Consider the following 21,447-nt stretch of genomic DNA (forward strand, 5'->3'; position numbering starts at 1 on the left):
TGAGGAAATTAATGGCACAAATGAAAATGATGAGCGAAGAAAACAGGGCACAAATAACAATGATGGACCAAAAAAACAGCAGGGGAATGGACGTGATGGGCGATGTTATAAAAAGGGAGATGAGTGAAGCGATGGCGGCGGTGCGAGAGGAGGTAAGGGAATGTAGTATCGGTGTCCGGGAAGAGATGAGGGAGAGCGAGACCAGACTGATGGGAGAGATTGCGAACATAGAGACCAGAGAGCTGTCAAGTGATCCATTGAGAAAACTCCCCATTGCACAGCAACAGATGTTGCAGAGGAGGTCCAAATTAGCTTAAGAACTGCCGTGCGGTACCTTCATCAGCTGGGCTACTAAGGGAGAGCAACGAGGAGAAAACCTCTTCTTAGACCAGCCAACATTCAAAGGAGAAAGAAGTGGGTTGACGAGATGGCCAACAGACCCTTGGAGTTTTGACAAACTGTAATTTTATTTTTTTGTACAGACAGACAGACAGACATATAGACAAACAAACAAACAAACAAGAAAGATGTCGTGCATTGCAGGATACTTGAAAAATCCAAATAAACAATATGCTTCTAGGTTTTCATTGGTGAACCAATTCAGTTACCTAATATACAAATTATTTTCAACTGAGCAGAGTACCCAGCCTCCGGGTAGGTGGAGATTGCGCATTACTTGCTGAAAAAAGTATAGTCTGTATCTTGTAAGAAGACTCTCGAGAGGTTTGTGTGGTGTGTATCTAAAGAGTCAAAGTGCTCCAAAGAGTCGATAAGGATCTATCATGGTCATGAGGGGTTGAAAGTCTCTAAAGAGAGTGCAATGGTTCTAAAGGTCTCAGTGGTGTAAATGTCTTCAGGAGTCTAAAGGGGTCTAAAAGGTCTTAATGGATTTTAAAGGTCTAAAAGGGATAAAACAGTGTTTTGTTACAATTTCTTATGCAGCCTGTGGCTGCTGGTTGCATCATTGCTGGGAGTGCTGCTGATGCAGTGCTCCGTTTCCAATTAGCTGGTATTAACTTTGCTGACCTCGGAAGGATGTCAGAATGAGTCAGCCCACCTGGTGTAAATTCACGGCTTGAAAGGGGCTCAAACTCAAGACCCTTGAAGATCTTAAGCCAGCCACCTTAACTGTGACGCCAATGGCAGGCTTATAAAATTGTTTAAAAGGTTTACAATGGTCTAAAGGGGGTCTCGAAGTTCTAAGGGGTCTAAAGGTCTAAATAGGATATTCCAACAGTCAGTACAGCTCGAAAGAGTCTAATGGATCTATCGGGTTTAAGGAATATAAAGGGGTCTGAAGAAGGTCTCGAGGTCTAAGGGTCAAGGGGTCCAAAAGGTACGTTCCAATGGTGCGTAATTAATAGCCCATAATTAATAGACTGAGTCATGGTCCAATAATACTGTTGCGAATTCGCGCCCGCCGGCGTGCGAACGGCCACGTAACTCGAATCGCGGCACGTCGCCCACCGGACGGACAATTCTGTCGTGACCCTCTCGGACTAACGCCGAGAGCTAGTCACAGGTGGGCCTTTCGGCCTCACCACGATCGTGCCAATCGGCCCCCGCGTGGGATGGGGTTGTTCGCCAAATTCGACCTACCTAAGTACCCACGCGGAGGGTAGACCGGGCGATCGCACCTCGCCGCAGGTCGACTCCGGACACGGGCCACGTAAGCGACCCGTTCCATACTATCGGGATAACCGAGCGGTGTTATCGTCGGCCTCGACGGTTCCGATTAATTATCGGGAGTATTAAGCCCACTACCAACCCTTTACGTGAAGCAAGATGGAGATTCAATTAAAGAAAAGACGAAGCGAAACGGGAAAACAGTTCAACATGATGCACATTTATTCCGCGGCACACGGAGAGCACACATATACAATTACAACATTTATGCACCTACAGCAAATGCTACAAAAGAAACACAACAATGCAGATCTACAACCGACTACGCGAGCACACGGCAACACTTACACAGTTTTACTTTACAGACGGCGCCAACAACACATTTACTCAAAAGCAAAAGAAAAGGGCCACCCTCAAAGACAAGGGGGCAGACGGGGCCTGTGGGCCAATATTTGCGCGGGACCTGAAAGAGCGGTCAGGTCCGCGAGACCGGGTGGATCCTACCCGTGTCTTTGTGATGAGCCGCCAATGTGGTGGCGCGGCGGCGCCCCGACTCCACGCTCCTTCGCGGGTTTCGTTGGCACTGCTTGGAGTGGGGTGGGAACGGGGCCCCCCTTTTCGCACTATCTCAGCGCGGGGGGGGGGGAAGTGGGGAATTGTTGATGCTCTGGGGAAAGAGGATAGCTGGCTTGCTTGGGTCCCGCGACGAGCGATTCCACTGCGAGCTTGTCGCCGACCGCCGTCTTCCTTGCCTCGGACCCGAGCTATTCGGCCTCTTCCCCAATTCTCCTCAGCCGACTGCAGCAAACCACCTGTACGCCCTCGCCTCCCGACTCACTCCCCGCTCCTCCAAGGCCGACTCTGCGCTCAAACCGACTCGACCGCGCTCCAGGCTTCCTCTCTCTGCAGCTCCTCGACAGACTCCGAACCCCGACAGACTGCGAGTTCCACTCGGCTCTCCAACCTCTCCAGACTGACTCTTCCCAAACTGACTGCCAAATTCGCCCCGTGCCCGGCGCTTTATAGGCCGGCAGGAGAACCCATATGCAAATTTCTGGATCAGAACGAGCTCGGGGGTGGAGCCACGCTCGCCCATTGGACGGAGGAAAAGGGGTGTGAGTCTCCCCTGATCCGAGAATTTGCATATCCCGATTCTACTCCGACGCGCCTGGAGGCGGAGCCAAACCGCCCCGCGCTTGCTGATTGGATGGATCAGAAGTGGGCGTGTATCATTCCTGATCCGAATTCTCCTCGGAAAGGCCGCACTTTGCACTCGAGGTTCGGCGCGCGTCCCATACGAGGCCAGGACAGCCTGACGCTCAGCGTTCACAAGTGGTGCGGGAATGGCCGCAGAAGGAGAGGTGAAGGTGGTGGAGGGTTTATTGTGGTGGTTTATGGCCATGGCGACGTTTGGAATGGCGGTGATGCGATGTTTGCGGGAGCGAGTTGTGAAGGTAAAGGTCGTGGCTGTTGGCGTTGTTGTTGTTGTTGTTGTTGTGAAGCGGAGTTGCAGTTGGTGGTTGTTGTGTGATGGCGGTTGAGACGTGGTTGGTTCAAAATAAAGATAGAACAGAAAAACGACTATCTCAAAGGGTCGTAGCCCGAATGAATCACATTTATTCCCTCTAAACAACGGGTTTGGGGCTAACTACACATGTACTTACAGAGATATCTCACCTACGGGACCTGAATGGTGGTTTGCGAATTTCCTCATCCGCAACAATACGTAATCAATAGATGTACTCATGGTCAAACTCGCGTTCAAACAGTATGTGATTAACAGACATACTCATGTGGGTAAACGCAAGATGCACCTCGATGAGGATTTGTCGTGGAGACAAATATGGAGAGAACTTGTTGTTGTTCGCCTTTCGGCTGCTCCCGTTAGGGGTCGCCACAGCGGATCATCCGTTATGATCCGCATACTGATTTGGCATAGGTTTTACGCCGATGCCCTTCCTGACGCAACCATGGTCGCCTCTTACGACACAGGGATAAGGATTGGGTTTCGCCATGATTCCGGGCTGCCCTTCACCCTCTCATAGCGCGGCCCAGTGCAGAGCTCCCGTCTTCAAGCGATCCTCCAACCCAAGCCTCCGAGTAGCCGGATTTCAGGCGCACGCCACTACGCCCGGTACAAATATGGAGAGAACACAAAGTAGTAAATATATAATGATTTTGTCGTTGTTGGTTTTATCAGGTTTAGTTCATCAAGATTAGTTTCGGATGCGGACAGGTTAAAATTGCATTTTGAGATGCTTTCTAGTTGCAGTTGTAACAGTTTCAACATTATGAATCGGGGTCTTCCCTGGGATGCTTTAAAGCACGTTTGATTCCAAGTTCCATCTGTGTTTTTTTGCTGAAAGAAGAGCAGATGCAGAAAATTATTGTGAATGCTGGACATACAAGTGAACCCAGTTAGTTTTGAGTGAGTTTTTATTAACACTGTCGGGCCATAAAGACTGACGGGCCGTGTGCTGTCCATGTACGTACAGTACATTGTTTGAAAGAGACAATCGAGCCTTTGTTGAACATTGGACCTTCACCAATTTTCAAGAGATGATGGGCAGAGGCAAGTGTAGATTTATATAATTTGTACTGTGTACATTAATCTCATGTTCATGGTGGAGCTTGTACACAATCGCATGCAAGACAAAGACGTTAGTACAGATCAATGGACTTAAGTGTGAATTACAACGACATTAATAGACAAGAAACAAATATATACACAGGGAGATGTGTCCCCAGAATCATGAACCATAGGTACACATGGGAATGGCATAAACGGGCCATCTTCCCACATTCTTAAGGGGTCAGCCAGGGGAAGTTTATAGCCCAAGTCTTTCCTGAACTGGATGGTATGCCCAGCATTTGGGTGATGGTGACAGGAATTTGTTAAAAAAAAAATTTTTCAGGGTACCTCCTTTTCATGAAAGACACCGTGGGATCTTTAACGTCCACCAACGACCAATGCTGGCAGATGGATCCTCCGGCTTAACATCCATTAGATAGACGGTGCACACATCGATGCCTCGCCCTGCGACCAAGGTGATAGTACATAAACACCAAGGTGATAGTGTATAGCTGGGTCAAGATTCGAACCGAGGATAGCAAGCTCAGAGATCCTGCCAGCCCCGAAACAGGCAAACTAATTTGACAAAAACTATTTGAAATCGGAACGAATGTAAGATATTGAGCCTTTCGATGAGATTCTCACCTTAAAGTGTCTGCCTTACTCCAACAACTTATCCACAACTAGGCCGGACAATATCTCTGCTCAAATCCTCCAAACATTTGCATCTTTTTCTGCTCTTTTGCTGGTCCTTCTCTGACAGTTACAGCTCCATTGTAACAATTACCAGCATTGACCCAATAGCTAACAAGAAAAAGAGCAATCAGAGAGTGCAGACCCACAACCAGGACTTGTTTTGTGTGGTGTGTTGTGTGGTGTGTTGCGTAATTAATAGGAGACATAATTATAACTGCCACTTTATAACTGCTGGCAATGATGACCGGGTATCAAGACGTCCCGCTTTGATCGGGCACCTGCACCTGACCCGTGACGTTTTTTTTATTATTCAATTGAATTCAGAATGGGATTAAAGTAATTTCAATTCAGATCAAATGGAAGACCAAATAGGTATAATCCTGCATTGGAGTAATCAGAAGGAACCCGAACAAGCAAAAATAAAAGATGAAGTCATCAGGAAGAACCTGGATAGGATTCGCATTTCAGCTGCTACTCCTCTACCCTCAAACCCATCCAGGCACAGCCAAGTGAGCCTTAGTCAAAAAAGAAAAAAAAAACATCCCACATCAAAAAAATTCATCATTTTGGCTGCCAGACCGTGTGTCCGATCAAGTTGAAATTTGAGACATGTATTTCCCATCACTGCTGGGTCACATTTGTGAAGTTTCACGTTGATTGGTTAAGGGGTTCCAGAGAAAACATGATTTAATATTTTTATTCAACCCAGTATGGCTGCCAAACAATGTGACATCAATTATTCCTTTACGACCTTGTACACGCATGCCTTGAGGAACGTTTATATGACGTTTCCCCTCGATCTGTCCAGCCATTATGGAGAAGAAGGTTTTTATATGTTTTAGGGTAAATCCAATATGGCTGCCAAATCACGTGACCCATCACATGATAATATGTTTGAACCTTTTTCTCTTCATGGACAGGCGGTCATGTGCGTAAAGTTTTGCTTTGATCTGTTCAGCCATTTCAGAGAAGAAGGTTTTTGAAGGTTTAAAAACAAAACAAAACAATATTACTGCCAAATCTTGTGACCAATGATGTTATCAAAAAAATTTTGTGGACCATTTTATCCCTAGATGACCCCTAATTTTCATACTGATTGGATGTAGTGTTCTACGTCTGCAATTATGACATCATAATGAAGGCACCTATAACCCCATAAAAAGTTACACTCATTCCCCATGAGGAGTACTTGCTACGTGCAAAGTTTCAATTTTTTCCTTGGTGTGGTTTCAGAGATTTTTTTTTCTTCTGTTTTTCCAAAAGTTTTTCTGTTTTTTTTCCAACATGGCTGCCGCATCATATGACCTATGATGTCATAATTATTAAAACATTATACATGAGTGAAAATTTCATCTCAATCCAACAAGCGGTTGCGGAAAAAAATGCGAAAGTTCTGTGCGGACAAACAAGCAAGAAGGCGTCGTGCAGAGCACGATACTTGCAAAATCCATGAAACAAATTTGACCTCAAAAAATAATTGGCCTGTTGAATTCAGTGACCTGAAATTTCAATCCTCTTCCTATTTCAAGTCAATCGGATGAAAATTGAGGATTTTAGAAATCTCAGCTAACTTGTTGACCTTTTTTCCCTCAAAAACAATAAGCTTCTTCCTTCTGACAAACTCGACCATGTGGTGAAGTTTCGTGAAGATCGGTTTAAAATTGTGACCTGTAGGCGACAGACAGACAGACAGACAGACAGACAGACAAACAGACCCCAATGCAATACCATCTCCTCCGGCGAGGGTAATAAAGCTTTCCGGGAGAGGTTGCAAACATCGTCGACTTCTTTCCTACAATGAGATTCCCTCTATCCAACTCCATTGTCACGAACTATTACTTCCATTACTTGTTTTTATTTTTTCTTTAATTTAACCTTTTTTTTTTTTCTTCTTATTTTTTTTTGCAACAGTTGTTAAATATTGTACTACTGCTATCTCAGCGAAAATATGGATGTCCCGCACAACCAAAGAGCTCAGGGTAGTTTAACAAGAGGCTGTAAGGATGGCCTTGAGGTACGCACACTCACCTCAAAGCTGTCCAGTCTGGGTTTGAATCCTGACCTAGCTATAAACTGTCATCCTGGTGTTTCACAGGCAGGATGATTCATCAATGTGTGTGCCGTCCCTCGGATGGACGTTAAACTGGGCGTCCCATCTGCCGGCATTAGTTGGTGGACGTTCGAGATCTCCACGGTGTCCTTCGTGAAGAGTATTCGAGCTATCGCCGGCACCCTGAACAGCTTACAAATTTCTGCCCCAACTTCGAGGGCATCACATCAGAGGCACAGCCACACCCGAAGCCAATATGCTGCTACCCGCAGGCTTGTGTTGCGTACAGAAGAAGAATAAGACTCTTTACCTGACGACCTGTGCATGTTTGCTTTAGGCATGCAGTCATATTTACGAAACTCGTGTCATTGCAATCTCTCATTTCCATGAATTCAGGATATGCACGAGGTATGCGAGGCATTCGAGTCAATTAAACAGGTGCAATCTGTGTTGCATTTTTGGAGGTGATGCCCAAAGCTTCAGCGGTATCAAGACCCCCCCCCTCCCCCCTCTAAGATCTGTCTTTTCTGACATCTCGCACGGTCACGTACCTGTTCATCGATGGACTCACTGTTGTTGACCTGAACAAATATAAAGCTTCCAATTGTCTTCACCGATTGTTCTCCCCACTCTTCCCCCAATGTCTGTGAGAATTACTCCCATGTAGCCAACGCCATTCTTTCCTCCCGTTTCAGCTCACGTGTTCCTCGCTGACCTTTTGTAAATATCCATTGCCAACTTCCCTTGGTCCTCCGCACTCTCAGCTCAGTGTACAAAACTTCCATTCTTTGCTTCGCTCTTCTGTTGGCTTCGATCCCTGCGTACAAGTCTGTTTTTCTGATTATGCTCCTCTTGAGGTGGTCTTCCACACCCTGAGTATCCCAAGGCAGGACGTGAATTCCCAAGGACTGCCACTCTCCCACCGATGGCAGCAAGGTTGGTGGGCTCTCCATTTTATACAAGCTTACATCTGACCTCGCTCCACTTGCCGTCTTAAAAGACAGCCCAGGTCACACCTATTCCTCAAAAAACCCTCACCTGCTCACCCACCCCAAGTCCTACCTGGTTCCCCACCTGCATTAATTCGCCCCTTTATTCACCTGATGGTAGAATTGTCTCGGTGTCCGTTGTGTAGTCCTTCTCACTTCAGCTTTTTTTATTTTTAATGCCCAACCCATCACGACCCCAGGTGCTCACCCAGGTACATCCATGATCTCGTGAATACGTACACATACATTGATTCATTCCAATGTGTTCCTCTCTTGGCCATCGTTACTCGCTTTAGTGTTATTCCTCCTTGTGCACACTCTCCTCCCCAACAACCTGTCGCTTTGGTAGTCTGTGAATTTGCTGCCCTTTGTCATTTAGCTCCTCCATGAGCCTCCTCTTCTGCCAGGTTGAACAGTTTACATTTAGTGTCCCACTGATAGACCAGATCTGGATTCGGACCTGAACGAAAATCGAATCGGCTTGTTCTGGTCACCTACTCAACCTGTCCACCAAGTTTCCTCTGAATCCATCCATCACCTTTTGAGATAGACAGACAGGGGTGAAAACATAACCTTCAGCGACAGATGTAATAATAATTATCTATTTATTACAAAAGCAAACATGATGGAAAATTTCATTTGTCCCTGACAGATCAACGGCTGGCTGGTGGTGGAGTGCGTCGAATCTTGTTCCTGTGTGCAATACGTCCTCCTTGAAGGAAGCACGTTACCCGTGCCTGCTCATTGGAAACCTCCACACCTTGCAAGATGGAGTAACTGTCCAAGATTGGTTCAAGAGCCGTGAGAAGTCTTGTGAACAACTCGTTGTACCGTCAAAAGCGTAGGCTCAAAAGGCCTCAACCACCCGATGCCATACACACCATGCGCGCGCGCGCTCACACACGCACACGCACACGCACACGCACACGCACACGCACACGCACACGCACACACGCACACGCACACACACACACACCGACCTGAATCCGTGCATACGTAATAAATAGATTGTCCCAAAAACATTGAAGCAAATTCAACCGTAAAAACACAAATATGAAAATTGTACGAATAGGAATTCCCTTGAGTGAGTAAGAAGCTTAAACACCAAATCGAAGGAAAAAACGAATAGGACAAACAATAAATGTTATTAATTATATAAACAAGCTGGTAGGCGGACATGGGTCGTCACCTACCCAATAGAACCTGACGTGATGGGCCCGTTCGATGGGGAATGACCTGAGGATTAAGCACAAGAAAATTCATGATTCCAGCTTCAAGGGTTAATGCTGCAGATTGTTTTTTCGTTAAAATACCCCCACATTTAGAGGTTTTTCGGCCGTTGCTAGGCAATGGAGGGGTCCATAGCAATGGTTCTTTCTCACACATAACTAGGACATACCATGAACCTACCATACAAGTTTCATGTATATCTGACTCATAGTCTCTGAGATATAACGAACTTCGTTTTTTATTGTTTTTGACCAGGGTTCATTCAAAGTCTATCTTCTCCGACAATTTTCATTGGATCCGGCTGGAAAATTTTGACAATATGGCTGAATGTACTGCCCACAGTCGCTCGTGGCCTGATTTTTGATTTTTGAAAAAATTAATTTTCTATGATTTTTCAAAATTTCAAAGTCCCATTTTTAGGCAACGGTGGTGTCCATAGCAACAGTTCTCATTTGCACACAACTAGGTCATGGTATGAACCCACCAACCAAGTTTCATTGAAATCGGCATTGTATCAACGGAGCACTGGACCGAACAGTGAGACAGATAGACAGACAAGCCGGTAGGCAGACATGGGTAGTCGACTACCCAATAGAACCTGACGCGATGGAACGCGATGGACTACCCAATAGAACCGTTCGATGGGGAATGACCTGAGGATTAAGCACAAGAAAATTCATGATTCCAGCTTCAAGGGTTAATGCTGCAGATTGTTTTTTCGTTAAAATACCCCCACATTTAGAGGTTTTTTGGCCGTTGCTAGGCAACGGAGGGGTCCATAGCAACGGTTCTTTTTCACACATAACTAGGACATACCATGAACCTACCACACCAGTTTCATGTATATCTTACTCGTAGTCTCTGAGATATAACGAACTTCATTTTTTTATTGTTTTCGACCAGGGTTCATTCAAAGTCTATCTTCTCCGACAGTTTTCATAGGCTCCGGCTGGAAATTTTGACAATATGGCTGAATGTACTGCCCACAGACCCTCGTGGCCCGATTTTTGATTTTCGAAAAAATAAATTTTTTATGATTTTTCGAAAATTTCAAAGTCCCGTTGCTAGGCAACGGTGGTGTCCATAGCAACGGTTCTCATTTGCACACAACTAGGTCATGGTATGAACCTACCAACCAAGTTTCATCGAAATCGCCATTGCATTAACTGAAATCGCCATTTTAAATACTGATAATAAGGGAAGAACAAATCTCAAAAAAACAAAAAAAAACAATTTCGACTGCATCGACTACCCAATACTGGACAGGTATTCAACGGATGTGTGAGAGCATCCCCTCTGAGTCTGGGAGGTCAATGGTTCAAACCCCGACTGAGTCGTGCCGAGTCTGGGAGGTCAGTGGTTCAAACCCCGACCGAGTGGTACCAAGTCTGGGAGGTCAATGGATCAAACCCCGACCGAGTCGTGCCAAGACTGGGAGGTCAGTGGTTCAAACCCAGACCGAGTCGTGCCAAGTCTGGGAGGTCAGTGGTTCAAACCCAGACCGAGTCGTGCCAAGACTGGGAGGTCAATGGTTCAAACCCTGACCGAGTCGTGACAAGTCTGGGAAGTCAGTGGTTCAAACCCAGACCGAGTCGTGCCAAGTCGCGGAGGTCAGTGGTTCAAACCCTGACCGAGTCGTGCCAAGTATGGGAGGTCAGTGGTTCAAACCCAGACCGAGTCGTGCCAAGTCGCGGAGGTCAGTGGTTCAAACCCCGACGGAGTCGTGCCAAGTCTGGGAGGTCAGTGGTTCAAACCCCGACCGAGTCGTGCCAAGTTTGGGAGGTCAGTGGTTTAAACCCCGACCGAGTCGTGCCAAGTTTGGGAATTCAGTGGTTCAAACCCCGACGGAGTCGTTCCAAGTCTGGGAGGTCAGTGGTTCAAACCCCGACCGAGTGGTGCCAAGTCTGTGAGGTCAGTGGTTCAAACTCCGACCGAGTCGTGCCAAGTCTGGGAGGTCAGTGGTTCAAACCCCGACGGAGTCGTGCCAAGTCTGGGAGGTCATTGGTTCAAACCCCGACGGAGTCGTGCCAAGTCTGGGAGGTCAGTGGTTCAAACCCCGACCGAGTTGTGCCAAGTCTGGGAGGTCAGTGGTTCAAACCCCGACGGAGTCGTGCCAAGTCTGGGAGGTCAGTGGTTTAAAGCCCGACGGAGTCGTGCCAAGTCTGGGAGGTCAGTGGTTTAAACCCCGACCGAGTGGTGCCAAGTCTGGGAGGTCAGTGGTTCAAACCTCGACGGAGTCGTGCCAAGTCTGGGTGGTCAGTGGTTCAAACCCCGACCGAGTCGTGCCAAGTCTGGGAGGTCAGTGGTTCAAATCCCGACCGAGTCGTGCCAAGTCTGGGAGGTCAGTGGTTCAAAACCCGACCGAGTGGTGCCAAGTCTGGGAGGTCAGTGGTTCAAAACCCGACCGAGTTGTGCCAAAACTTTTCCACGCTCAGCAGTCGAGAGGACAGAGCACGGACAAACAACCATCGGTTGGGAACAATAGTGCAGACTTTGATGGGCCTCCTGAGTCAAAAAAGTTCCTCGTGAGGAAACATTATTATTATTATTTTATTATTAAAACAATTCATTGTGACGACGGCTCATTGTGACAAACAGTCCGTGCTCCGGAACACTCGAGGGACGACGGAGCGTCACGTGACCTCGCCGTAACCAGTCACAAGTTCGGATTTCCGCCAGGATCGGGGGGGGGGGGGAATTTAAAATATATATAAACGGTTAAAATACGTTCGCCTCGAACACTTCGCAGCAGACTAATTACTATTAATCCGACCAATTATGCTGCAGTTCCCAAAAGCAAGTTGGCACTGGAGCCCAAAATTAGATGGAAATATTGTACTGCGGAGAATTCCCGCGGTCACATGTCGACAACGTGTTTAATATCGCCTAATTATCCATGGTTACGTTGATGAGCTTCGAATTATATTTGCAGGAACACGTTTCGGAACGTTAGGTGAACGTGGGGGGGTTGTGTAGAATAATGACGTCACAATATACTCGAATTCAAACAGCGAGAACAAGGTGGAGAAAAAAAGAAAAAGAAAAATACACATGGGCGTGGCCGTGGGGAGGCGTCACGTGGTTCCCTCAAGGCGGTTGGCCGACGGTGGGTCACGTGACTCGATCGAGAACACATGGCACAACAAACATTTGCAGAAGAGAACGGCGCTCGTCATTGGTCCGCCGCGTACCACGTGGTACGGAATTGGGGGCGCGGCCATGAGGGAGGCAACCCGATTGGCAGATGGCGCACCAATCGCCCGGAGCCGTCGTGTGTTGCTGGGGAGGGACTGCGCTCGCCTCGTAAACAGCCGTTAACGGCACAGTCCGCGTGGCGCGTGCGTCCCCCGTCCCAGGCGGTCGTTGCCGTCGACGCAGCTCGGATCGCGTGAAGCGAATTAGGGTTTAAGATCGAGTTTTTGTATTTTAAAAAAAAATTTCGATGACATATCGCAGCCGCGCGGACGAAGCGAGGTCGGTTTGGGCGTTCGGACTTCGGAAGCGCCAGGAAACGATCGGAGAGAAAAGGTGAAGAAGAAGAAGAAGACTGCTTGTTGTTACGAAGAAGCAAAGAGGAGGATCTCGTTGATTTGCGTCATGGCGGCCAACATCGAGCGTCTGATCGAAGCTGCGGAATATCTGGAGCGGCGGGAACGAGGTGCTCAACCCTGGGTCTGGTCCCCCTCCCTCCCTCCTCCTCCTCCTCCTCCGATGCACGTTGTGCACGTTGTGCACGTTGCTCGATCCGATTTACGGGCGCAGTCAGCGACACGTTGTTGTTGTTGTTGTTGTTGTTGTTGTTGTTGCTGTTGTTATTGTCGGCATGCCACCGTTTAATTATTTATTTATTGTCAGCTCTCTTATCTTCGGCTTCATCATCGTCCTCGTCCTCGTCCTCCTCCTCCGTGCATGCGGTCCTGTTACTCGTGCTGCCACATTGTACTTACTACTCGTGCTGTCACCCGGACAGAGGCTGAGCACGGATATGCTTCCTTGCTGCCCGCGACGTGCGACAATAAAAGGGCCAGAAGTGGGAAGAAGACGGCAACTTGCAGGTACGGAAGGACTACTGCACGGCACAGCACGGCACAGCACGGCACGGGTCGATAAGAGGGGAGGAGTGTGCGCGATGAGAGATGAGGTGTGTGCAAGCAGGAGATGCGGAGAGGTTTTGACAGGTACGTGGAGACGTTTTGTAAACGATGTCTGCACGTGGATCGAGAGCGTTGAGGAGGAGGAAGGAACAGGGATGTGGTTCGTGAGGAGCACGTGGGGATAGAGATTGGGATAGATGTGCATTGAGGGGGGAGGGAAGAGGCCCACGTGGATGTCATTGAGGGGGAGGGAAGAAGCCCACGTGGATGTGCATTGAGGGGAAGGGAAGAGGCCCACGTGGATGTCATTGAGGGGGGAGGGAAGAAGCCCACGTGGATGTGCATTGAAGGGGGAGGGGAGAGGCCCATGTGGATGTGCATTGAGGGGGAGGGGAGAGGCCCATGTGGATGTGCATTGAGGAGGGGAAAAGTGCTTGGAGAGAGAGAGAGAGAGAGAGAGAGAGAGAGAGAGAGAGAGAGAGAGAGAGAGAGAGAGAGAGAGAGAGAGAGAGAGAGAGAGAGAGAGAGAGAGAGAGAGAGAGAGAGAGAGAGAGAGAGAGAGAGAGAGAGAGAGAGAGAGAGAGAGAGAGAGAGAGAGTAAGTATATATATATATATATATATATATATATATATATATATATATATATATATATATATATATATATATATATATATATATATATATATATACTTCTGGGTAGTAAGGAAAGGTGTGTGTTTGTGTGTGTCTCTCGACCACCTTGGAAAATATGTATTTTTATCGTCACTTTAGCTTATTTTGATCAATAAAAGTTCCGTGATGAACTTGTTTAATGAAAGAAACCAAAATGATTTGTATTTTACAATATTATTCTGTGTAATTCCCATATTTGTTGTGGTTACCTTTTTTATGCAGAACAGCAGATCTCCATTTTGAAATACTTTCCTGCGATTTCTTGAGAAATTCCATTTGGAGGTTGTTCCATGCATTCTGCATTGTTTACCGTCATTAGCCCATCCCTTGCTCTGCGGGACACAGGGTTTTGTGGTGCATCCCCCTGCCCGTGTGCGCGTCTGTGTCCGTCTCGGCCAGTGATTTTTTTTTTTCACTATTTTAAAGAAGGGGGGCACTTTTGCCAATAAGACGTCATTGTGAGAGCCGCCACACCGCCTGCAGGACTCCAAAATGGCTGCTATTAGGCCCCACCTCCACGTACTCTCATTTTTATTTTTTTATTTTTCCTGTTGTGGTTACTGGGCTGCAAGCGTAATTGTTTGCAAACTGCCATCTACTGATGTTGTCGTGTTATTTTTATGTTTCCCATTGGAACACTCAAACACTCATTTGATAGCATTTATGGAAGATTATGATGGTGTGTTTTCACATTTGTGTATTATCGCTCGTGCGTCAGTGGCCATACTTTAGGCCACCAGGGGCCGCCAGTGACTCGCAGGCCATGCAATGAAGAACATGGGTCTAGTCTACAAGTTTTTTTTTTTTTAAAACCTTTTTTGTCATTAAATTTTCAACAAAGCTTTATGAGAATATGGAGAAGACATTAATAATTTACTCAAAATGTCAAAGGTACCGTTTTGCATGCATCTGCCATGCGTGTGGCTTTAGTTGAGGGATGAGATGGGGGAGTGGCCCATGTGGAAGGTCTAAGGTTGAGGGGGGGGAGGCGCTTGTGAGGTGGGGGGGATGGAGAGGACTACGTGGATGGGCATTGGGGGGGGGAGGTGAGAGGTGCACGTGGATGGGCATTGAGCGGGGTGGAGAGATTGAGGAGACACCCACAATAAATTCCTTATAGATGAAATGCTGAACCTACACAAGAACTGGCAGAGAGAACAGGACTTCAAGTGGACCTTTCTACTATCAGGTCTCCTATCGAAAGTAGTCTCCATGGACGAGTTGCTGTCAAAAACCCCTTTATTTTTTAAATATTGTTTCTGATTTCAGAATCCGGTCTGATGAATGCATTTACACATCCAGGTCCTCAGACAGTTATTTCCTTAAATGTATGTTCAGATTAGTCCATCCCATCCCCGTGTCTAATGGGATCTTAAATGTGATGCGTTGAGAAGGGTAAAGGATAGATCCTCTCCCTTATGGGAAGCTTTTTTTTTTCTTTACAACAGACACGTTTATACACATTTCTTTCACGAGCTCTGAAGCCCGCCCTTATTTTTCCTCAGCTACAATCTTTCATGAGCTCCGACGTCCGCCTTTTTTGGGAGCTCACGGGGCGTCATGGTAACTGTGCACCAGTGGGGCGGGGTGAGCTTGGGGCAGACTGACCGGTGAAGACGGCCCGGACATATAAAAACGAGCGAGAGGTACGTTCTGAGAGAAAAGCGTGTGGAGAGAGAAGCATGTGGAGAGAGAAGCATGTGGAGAGAGAAGCGTGTGGAGAGAGAAACGTGTGGAGAGAGAAACGTGTGGAGAGAGAAGCGTGTGGAGAAAAAGGGCGAGAGAAGCGAGCAAGAAGCGGGTGTCTGACCAGCGCCGACAAAACAATTCGTCCTTCCCAGTGCTTGAGCAAGCGAGCGTGTGGTACGTGTGTGGGTGTCTGATCAGCGCCAATGAGACAATTCGTCCTTCCCAGTGGTTCGGCAAGCGAGCGTGTGGTGCGTGTGTGGGTGCCTGATCAGCGCCAATGAGACAATTCGTCCTTCCCAGTGGTTCGGCAAGCGAGCGTGTGCGTGTGAGCAGCGCCGACAACAAGTGAGGCATGGTTGGTCACCAACAACACCAGGGTCTAGACCCACAACGGACGATCTCGGTGTCCTCCACACTTCGACTGGCGTTCAAGGCTGCTCCGCGAGAGGGTGCACGGCAAAGCTGGGTGCTGGCGACGGACGTGACACGCGCGCACGCATTTCAGGACGTTTTCGCTTCATGGACGACTTTCTGGTGAGCGTGACGATTTTCTCCCCCTCCCCTCCCCCTGAATGATCTGCTGGGTACCCTTGTCTGTGTTTAGCTGTAAGTCAACCCCTGATAAGCATCTGCTCTTTGTCTCTTTCCTGGCATTTTGATTGATTTTGTTTTGAAATTCATTCTTTATTTACCTCAGCAAATAGAAAGTTATTTTTATTTCTTTATTTTATTATTAATAAATTATTTGTCGATTTCCAACCTGTCCGTTTTTGTCCTTTCCTTCCATTGGTCTGGCATTGTCCGAACCTGATAGACTGGGAGGTAATTACCACAGATTTGACCAAAAAATCGTCAGCACGCACCAGCGGTTAAAACACTCGGCCGCCCTAATTAAAATCTAATCAGATAATATTGGTGCTTTGCCGAGGGCGCGCTCCCCGCTCAGGTAACCACGTGACCTCTAGTTAAACGGGATAATTAGATGGTGGACACTGGAACTGGTGGTTGACTTGATGGCATTTGTGTTTCTAAAACAACCCACCGTACCATAATGTTAATTGTGAGCGGTGACCCCAGGTCTGGCTTTACCGAGGACAACCGGGGATTAATCCCCCTGAGTGACAAGCTGATGTCTCGGTACCCATTGCCGCAACAATATTACAAAGAGGATTTTTGTTTGTTTGTTTGTTTTTAGAAAAAGGGATTCATTCCGGTATCATAGATATATCTTGTTGATTAGTGGCCCTGAAAAGGGTCGTTTGGGTTTGATGAAGTTTTTCAGCTAAACCCGAGGAAATCTTCGTCAATGCTTTCATTGGTGAAGACGGCACGTAACTCCTTGTCCGAATCAGGGTCGATCAATTCCCTGTTGCTGTCACCGTCATTTTCAGCCTCCTCCTTCCAAATGATGTCGTCCTCTGCACTGTACGTGTTGTTGGAGATGCAGCATTTCGAAAATGCTCGCTTGATGATGTCCGGCGGTATCTCCTCCCACACCTTGAAGATCTAGCCGCAGATCATCGGAAGGTCGACCTTGCTCATGCTTCCGCTCTTGGTGCATGTCTTCTCCCCACTCATTGTTCAATTGGATCAGCAGCGACGTAGCCCGTCCTTGAACGGTTTGTTGATGGACACCTCGAGGAGCTGCATGAGCGATGTCGTCCCACCTGGGATGACGTTGAGATCGACGTTTGTCTGACAGAGCAGTGCTTTGGTGTCGGTTTCGACATCTGAACACATCCAGGATTAGCATGCTCTGTCAAGAGAGACTGCCATCCGGCCTACTACTCTAGACCGTCCGCACCCAGTCCTGGACCAGTCCCTTGTCTCTCCATCCCTTCTGCTGTGCACGAACAATGATGCCGGCTGGAAACTTGTCATTGGGCAATGTCTTCCTTATGAACACGACGTGCAGGGGAAGCTTGCCACCATCTGTGATGCAGGTGAGCATTACGGTGAATCGGTCCTTCTCGTGACCAGTGGTGTTGATTGTCACATTGCACTCACCTTTCACTGTGATGGTGGTTTCTCGGTATGACGAAGGCAAGGGGTGGGAGGGTCTGGTCGGCATTTCCGATCCTGCTGATGGGATGTTCATGCTCTCGGCGAATCTTAATGATGTCGGACTAGAAGCGCGTCTTATCAGCCATATCATCAGGAAGATGCTGGGAGAGGTGTATGCGGCATCGAACCGACAGTTGATGGCATGCCATGAGCCTGTAGGCCCATGACAGGCCGGCCGTAAAGTCCCCAATGTCATCCTCCTTGACTAAGCTCTTCACCATCAGCCTGAGAGCAAGTGTTGAGATTGCGGAACCCTCTGCTCTCTTCTCCCGGAGCCAAGCGACGAGACGCTCCTCGAACTGAGGGCCACTTCATTGACTTTCCCCTCAGTGCCGCATTCTTCCTTGGCATCTTCTCTATTGTTGCCTTGCTTGTTCTCCAGCGCTGGATGACGGACTCGTCCATGCTGAATCGCCTCCCAGATTCCCGGTTCCAAAACTCTTCTGCAGACTGGCAGACAGAGTTTGAATGCTGTGGTGAACGAACACCTGACATCTTGAGAGATAGAACGGATGATACGTGACATAACCCAAGGCACTTGTGAAACACAAAGCGGCCCTTCTTGAGGGTCACGTGACCGCCCCCGGCCTGTTGTCGGATGCACGTAAGTTTGCGAGCAAGCTGATTTGAGGTGGGTGCTCTTATTAGACAAGCTATTTTGAATAATTATTCTTTTGATGAGACCAGGAGTTGTTATTTTGTGTTCAATGGCATTTTCAGAGCCGCGAGGCTCTATGTACGCCACACACCTAAACTCCGGGTGTCTCCGTTTTTTAAATGAAATTTAATTTCCGCACACAGTTAATAAAACGCTGCACAAACTCTGAAGTTGAACTGATTTTCAAAATTTAAACAGCAGTTCTGACTGTTAAAAAAAAGTATTCATTACCTCTGCCACCGAAGGTGAAGGGCAATTTGTTTTCACCCCTTTCTGTCTGTCTGTCTGTCTGTTTGTTTGTTTGTGTGCAGGATATCTCAAAAAGTTGTGGACGGGTCAGGATGAAATTGTAGACAGGTTGGGTGTGAGACAAGGACGAACTGATTAGATGTTGGTGAAGATCCGGATCCGACTACTCGCATTTAAGTGATTTCTCACCATTGAGAGATCGGGTCAAAAACGATGTATCGCACGATATATCAAAAAGTTGTGAACGGGTTCAGTTAGAACTCGTTGAATAGGTTGGGTGTGTGACAAGGACTAATTGATTCAATTTTGTTGAAGATCCGATAGTTTTTTTTACGTGATTCTTCACCATTGAGAGTGTGGAACCAATAGATGACACGATGTCTCAAAAAGTTGTGGAAGGATTCGGATGAAACTTGGTGGACAGGTTGTGTGTGTGTGACAAGGAAGAAATAATTAGATTTTGGTGAAAATCCGAATCCGGATACTAGAATTATTTAATTTTTAAAGTGATCTTCACCATTGAGAGATTGAGCCAAAAACGATATATGGCATGATATTTCAAAAATGTATTGGGCCCGATGTGTTCTCGTGGATCAGGCAATACGTGGTGGTGGTTTGCGCTCTACCGAGTGCCCTTCTGGTTTGGAATATAATTTAAATTCAGTATTGATTGTTTTTAAGACTGATGTTATTATTTTCTTTTTATATCCGTGTATTAACCGCACCCGCAATTTTTACCTTTTTACCGATTTAAAAAAAAAGTGCGGTTTATACAACGGAAAATACGGTGTGTGCGTGTTCAATAATAAATACAATGTCCCCAGTCCGTTTCCGTCCCTTCTTGAATTGGTCCAGCATGGTTCGGATCTGAGTATAGGCAGGGTTTTATCCCCGGTAATCGGACAATTGGAGCTGGGACGTCCTGGGCAGGCCCGTTCGACTGCATCCGAGCCGGAAAGGCAGGTGGCAGAGTGGAAGTCGGTAGGTGTAATTTGACCGCTACCGGTAGAGTGAATCCGGTTCGGCCAGGCGTTCCGAGGGCGTGGATCCCCGGTAGCCGAGACCGCATGGTTACTTAGGTACATGGGATGAAGACAAAATAACCTTTCGCCACGCAGTCGAGATATTGGCGTTCCACGGTCGGTCGGTTAAATGACCCGCCGGCTCGCGAGTTATCCGAGCGACTGCCTACAATTCCCGGGAGTCTGCTGGAGACGACGTAGCTTTTCCCGCCACCGACCCCTGGCCCACAACAGTATATATAATGGAGCAAGTGTATCTATGTCTGGCCACTAGCAGCACCTTTTGTAGAATTTATCATTTTTGTATTCCTGTTGGAGCATCTACCATGTAAAACACAATGTGTGTATTTGTTTGTGTGATGTCTGTCCCCCTTCAAAGGGATGATTTAAGAAGGGTTTTAAAGGCCAATCTCTTAACACCACTGTTCACCACGGTGTATTTTTTTTCCGAAAAAAATAAAAATAAAAACTCAAACATTTTCCATTAAAGAGTAATTACACGTCGTCTTTTGGAAATTACTTGCAACCGGGCCTCAATGGCGGTGCACAGAAGCGTTAAAAAAAACAATAAATATAGGGTGCAGGGAGGTGAAATTCGCTGCACATGATGTGTAACACATGCAGAGTAAAACGAGTGTTCATTTACTTTCGTGTGATGTCAAATTGAGATATCAGTACACCTCTCGTGCTCAGCTGAGGCTTCAGGCTTTGGCACGCTCATGAGGATGCACCCTCACAATAAAAGGTCCCAAAAGATAAAGAAAATAGGGTAATGTGTTTTAAAAATGATGCTTTTTCTTGCTGCAAAACATATCTTCCAGTCTCTTAATATTTCAAATAATATGATTCCAACCCGTCATTTTTGACAGGCTTTCATACGAGTCGTAATATAATGTGCACATGTGTTGGTAGTACCCAGGGTCAGGTAATGGGCACAAAAAGAATCTGAGTGTGTGGAGGGTGGTGAGACTACTAACGGTGCAAATGGTTTAAATCCCTGCTGGGGGTGGGGGGGTTGTTTTAAATCTCAGCACAAAATATTTCGCATGGTTGAGGCTCTGTTCAGGTTTGGGGGACGTATTTCTACTGCTGGTGTTTATCTAGTGAGAATTTAAGGAACAATGAATGTTGATACATTCAAGCGGATCCTCCTCCAGCATGGCATCTCGCCAGGAAAGGGGCTAATTGGTGACAACTTTGTTTTCCCACACAACCACCCCAAACCTATAGCAAATGTCATTGAAACTTATTTACAAAGAAAAGTGGAATGAGGAATTCCACGACTATTAAAACTAGGGATTTGATAGAACACAATACCCCACGCGGTGTTCAAGTATATACTTCAGTTTTAATAAAATAGTGATTTTGAAGATTTAAAAAAACAAAAAAAAAAATAAATCCTGAAGTTTAGGGCTACTGAAGCAGATTTTTTTTTTATATATACCACCTTTATATACTGCAATACGACGCTATTGAGCCATAGTCTAGAAGATGGAGACGTTATTGATTATAATTATCGTCGAAGGCAGCGTCAATTGGCATTGTACTTAGCCATATCGGCGGGCTCTTCTACACCCCGATACTGCACCCTCTCACTTGCCATGCCCACTTCCCAGAGTTGCACTTGACAGTTCCTGTTACATTCACCACCTTTTAAAGAACTTGTCCAAGCACTGCAAAACGCGTTCAGGTTGGGACGAATACAGAGCCAAAGTAGTGTAACACAGCAGACTTTCCTTCCTGTTCATGTCATGTTCAATATCTAACATTCAATTCAAATAAGTTGTTCCTTGATCATAAACTGATAGTACGAACAGACAGACATGACCCAAT

General features: G+C 46.8%; 1 protein-coding gene across 3 annotated transcripts in view; it reads left to right on the forward strand.

Moving 5' to 3' along the window:
- Positions 1 to 21,447, forward strand: part of LOC147033275 (max dimerization protein 1-like) — a 100,072-nt gene that overhangs the window by 31,679 nt on the left and 46,946 nt on the right. Inside the window, exons 1-2 of one of the 3 annotated variants that reach the window (XM_085871499.1) lie at positions 12,473 to 12,821; positions 13,134 to 13,218. The exons of 1 other annotated variant lie outside the window; for it this stretch is intronic. In XM_085871499.1, coding sequence (XP_085727625.1) covers positions 12,761 to 12,821; positions 13,134 to 13,218 — 146 coding nt within the window. In that variant the 5' untranslated portion in view covers positions 12,473 to 12,760. Of the gene's footprint in view, positions 1 to 12,472; positions 12,822 to 13,133; positions 13,219 to 15,437; positions 15,579 to 15,954; positions 16,156 to 21,447 lie in introns of those variants that run through there. One more of the 3 variants, XM_085871498.1, reaches the window with a different exon arrangement.

Source organism: Eptatretus burgeri, chromosome 2, assembly GCF_056783735.1.
Source record: "Eptatretus burgeri isolate ZD-2024b chromosome 2, Ebu_testis_v1, whole genome shotgun sequence".
Classification (NCBI taxonomy): domain Eukaryota; kingdom Metazoa; phylum Chordata; class Myxini; order Myxiniformes; family Myxinidae; genus Eptatretus; species Eptatretus burgeri.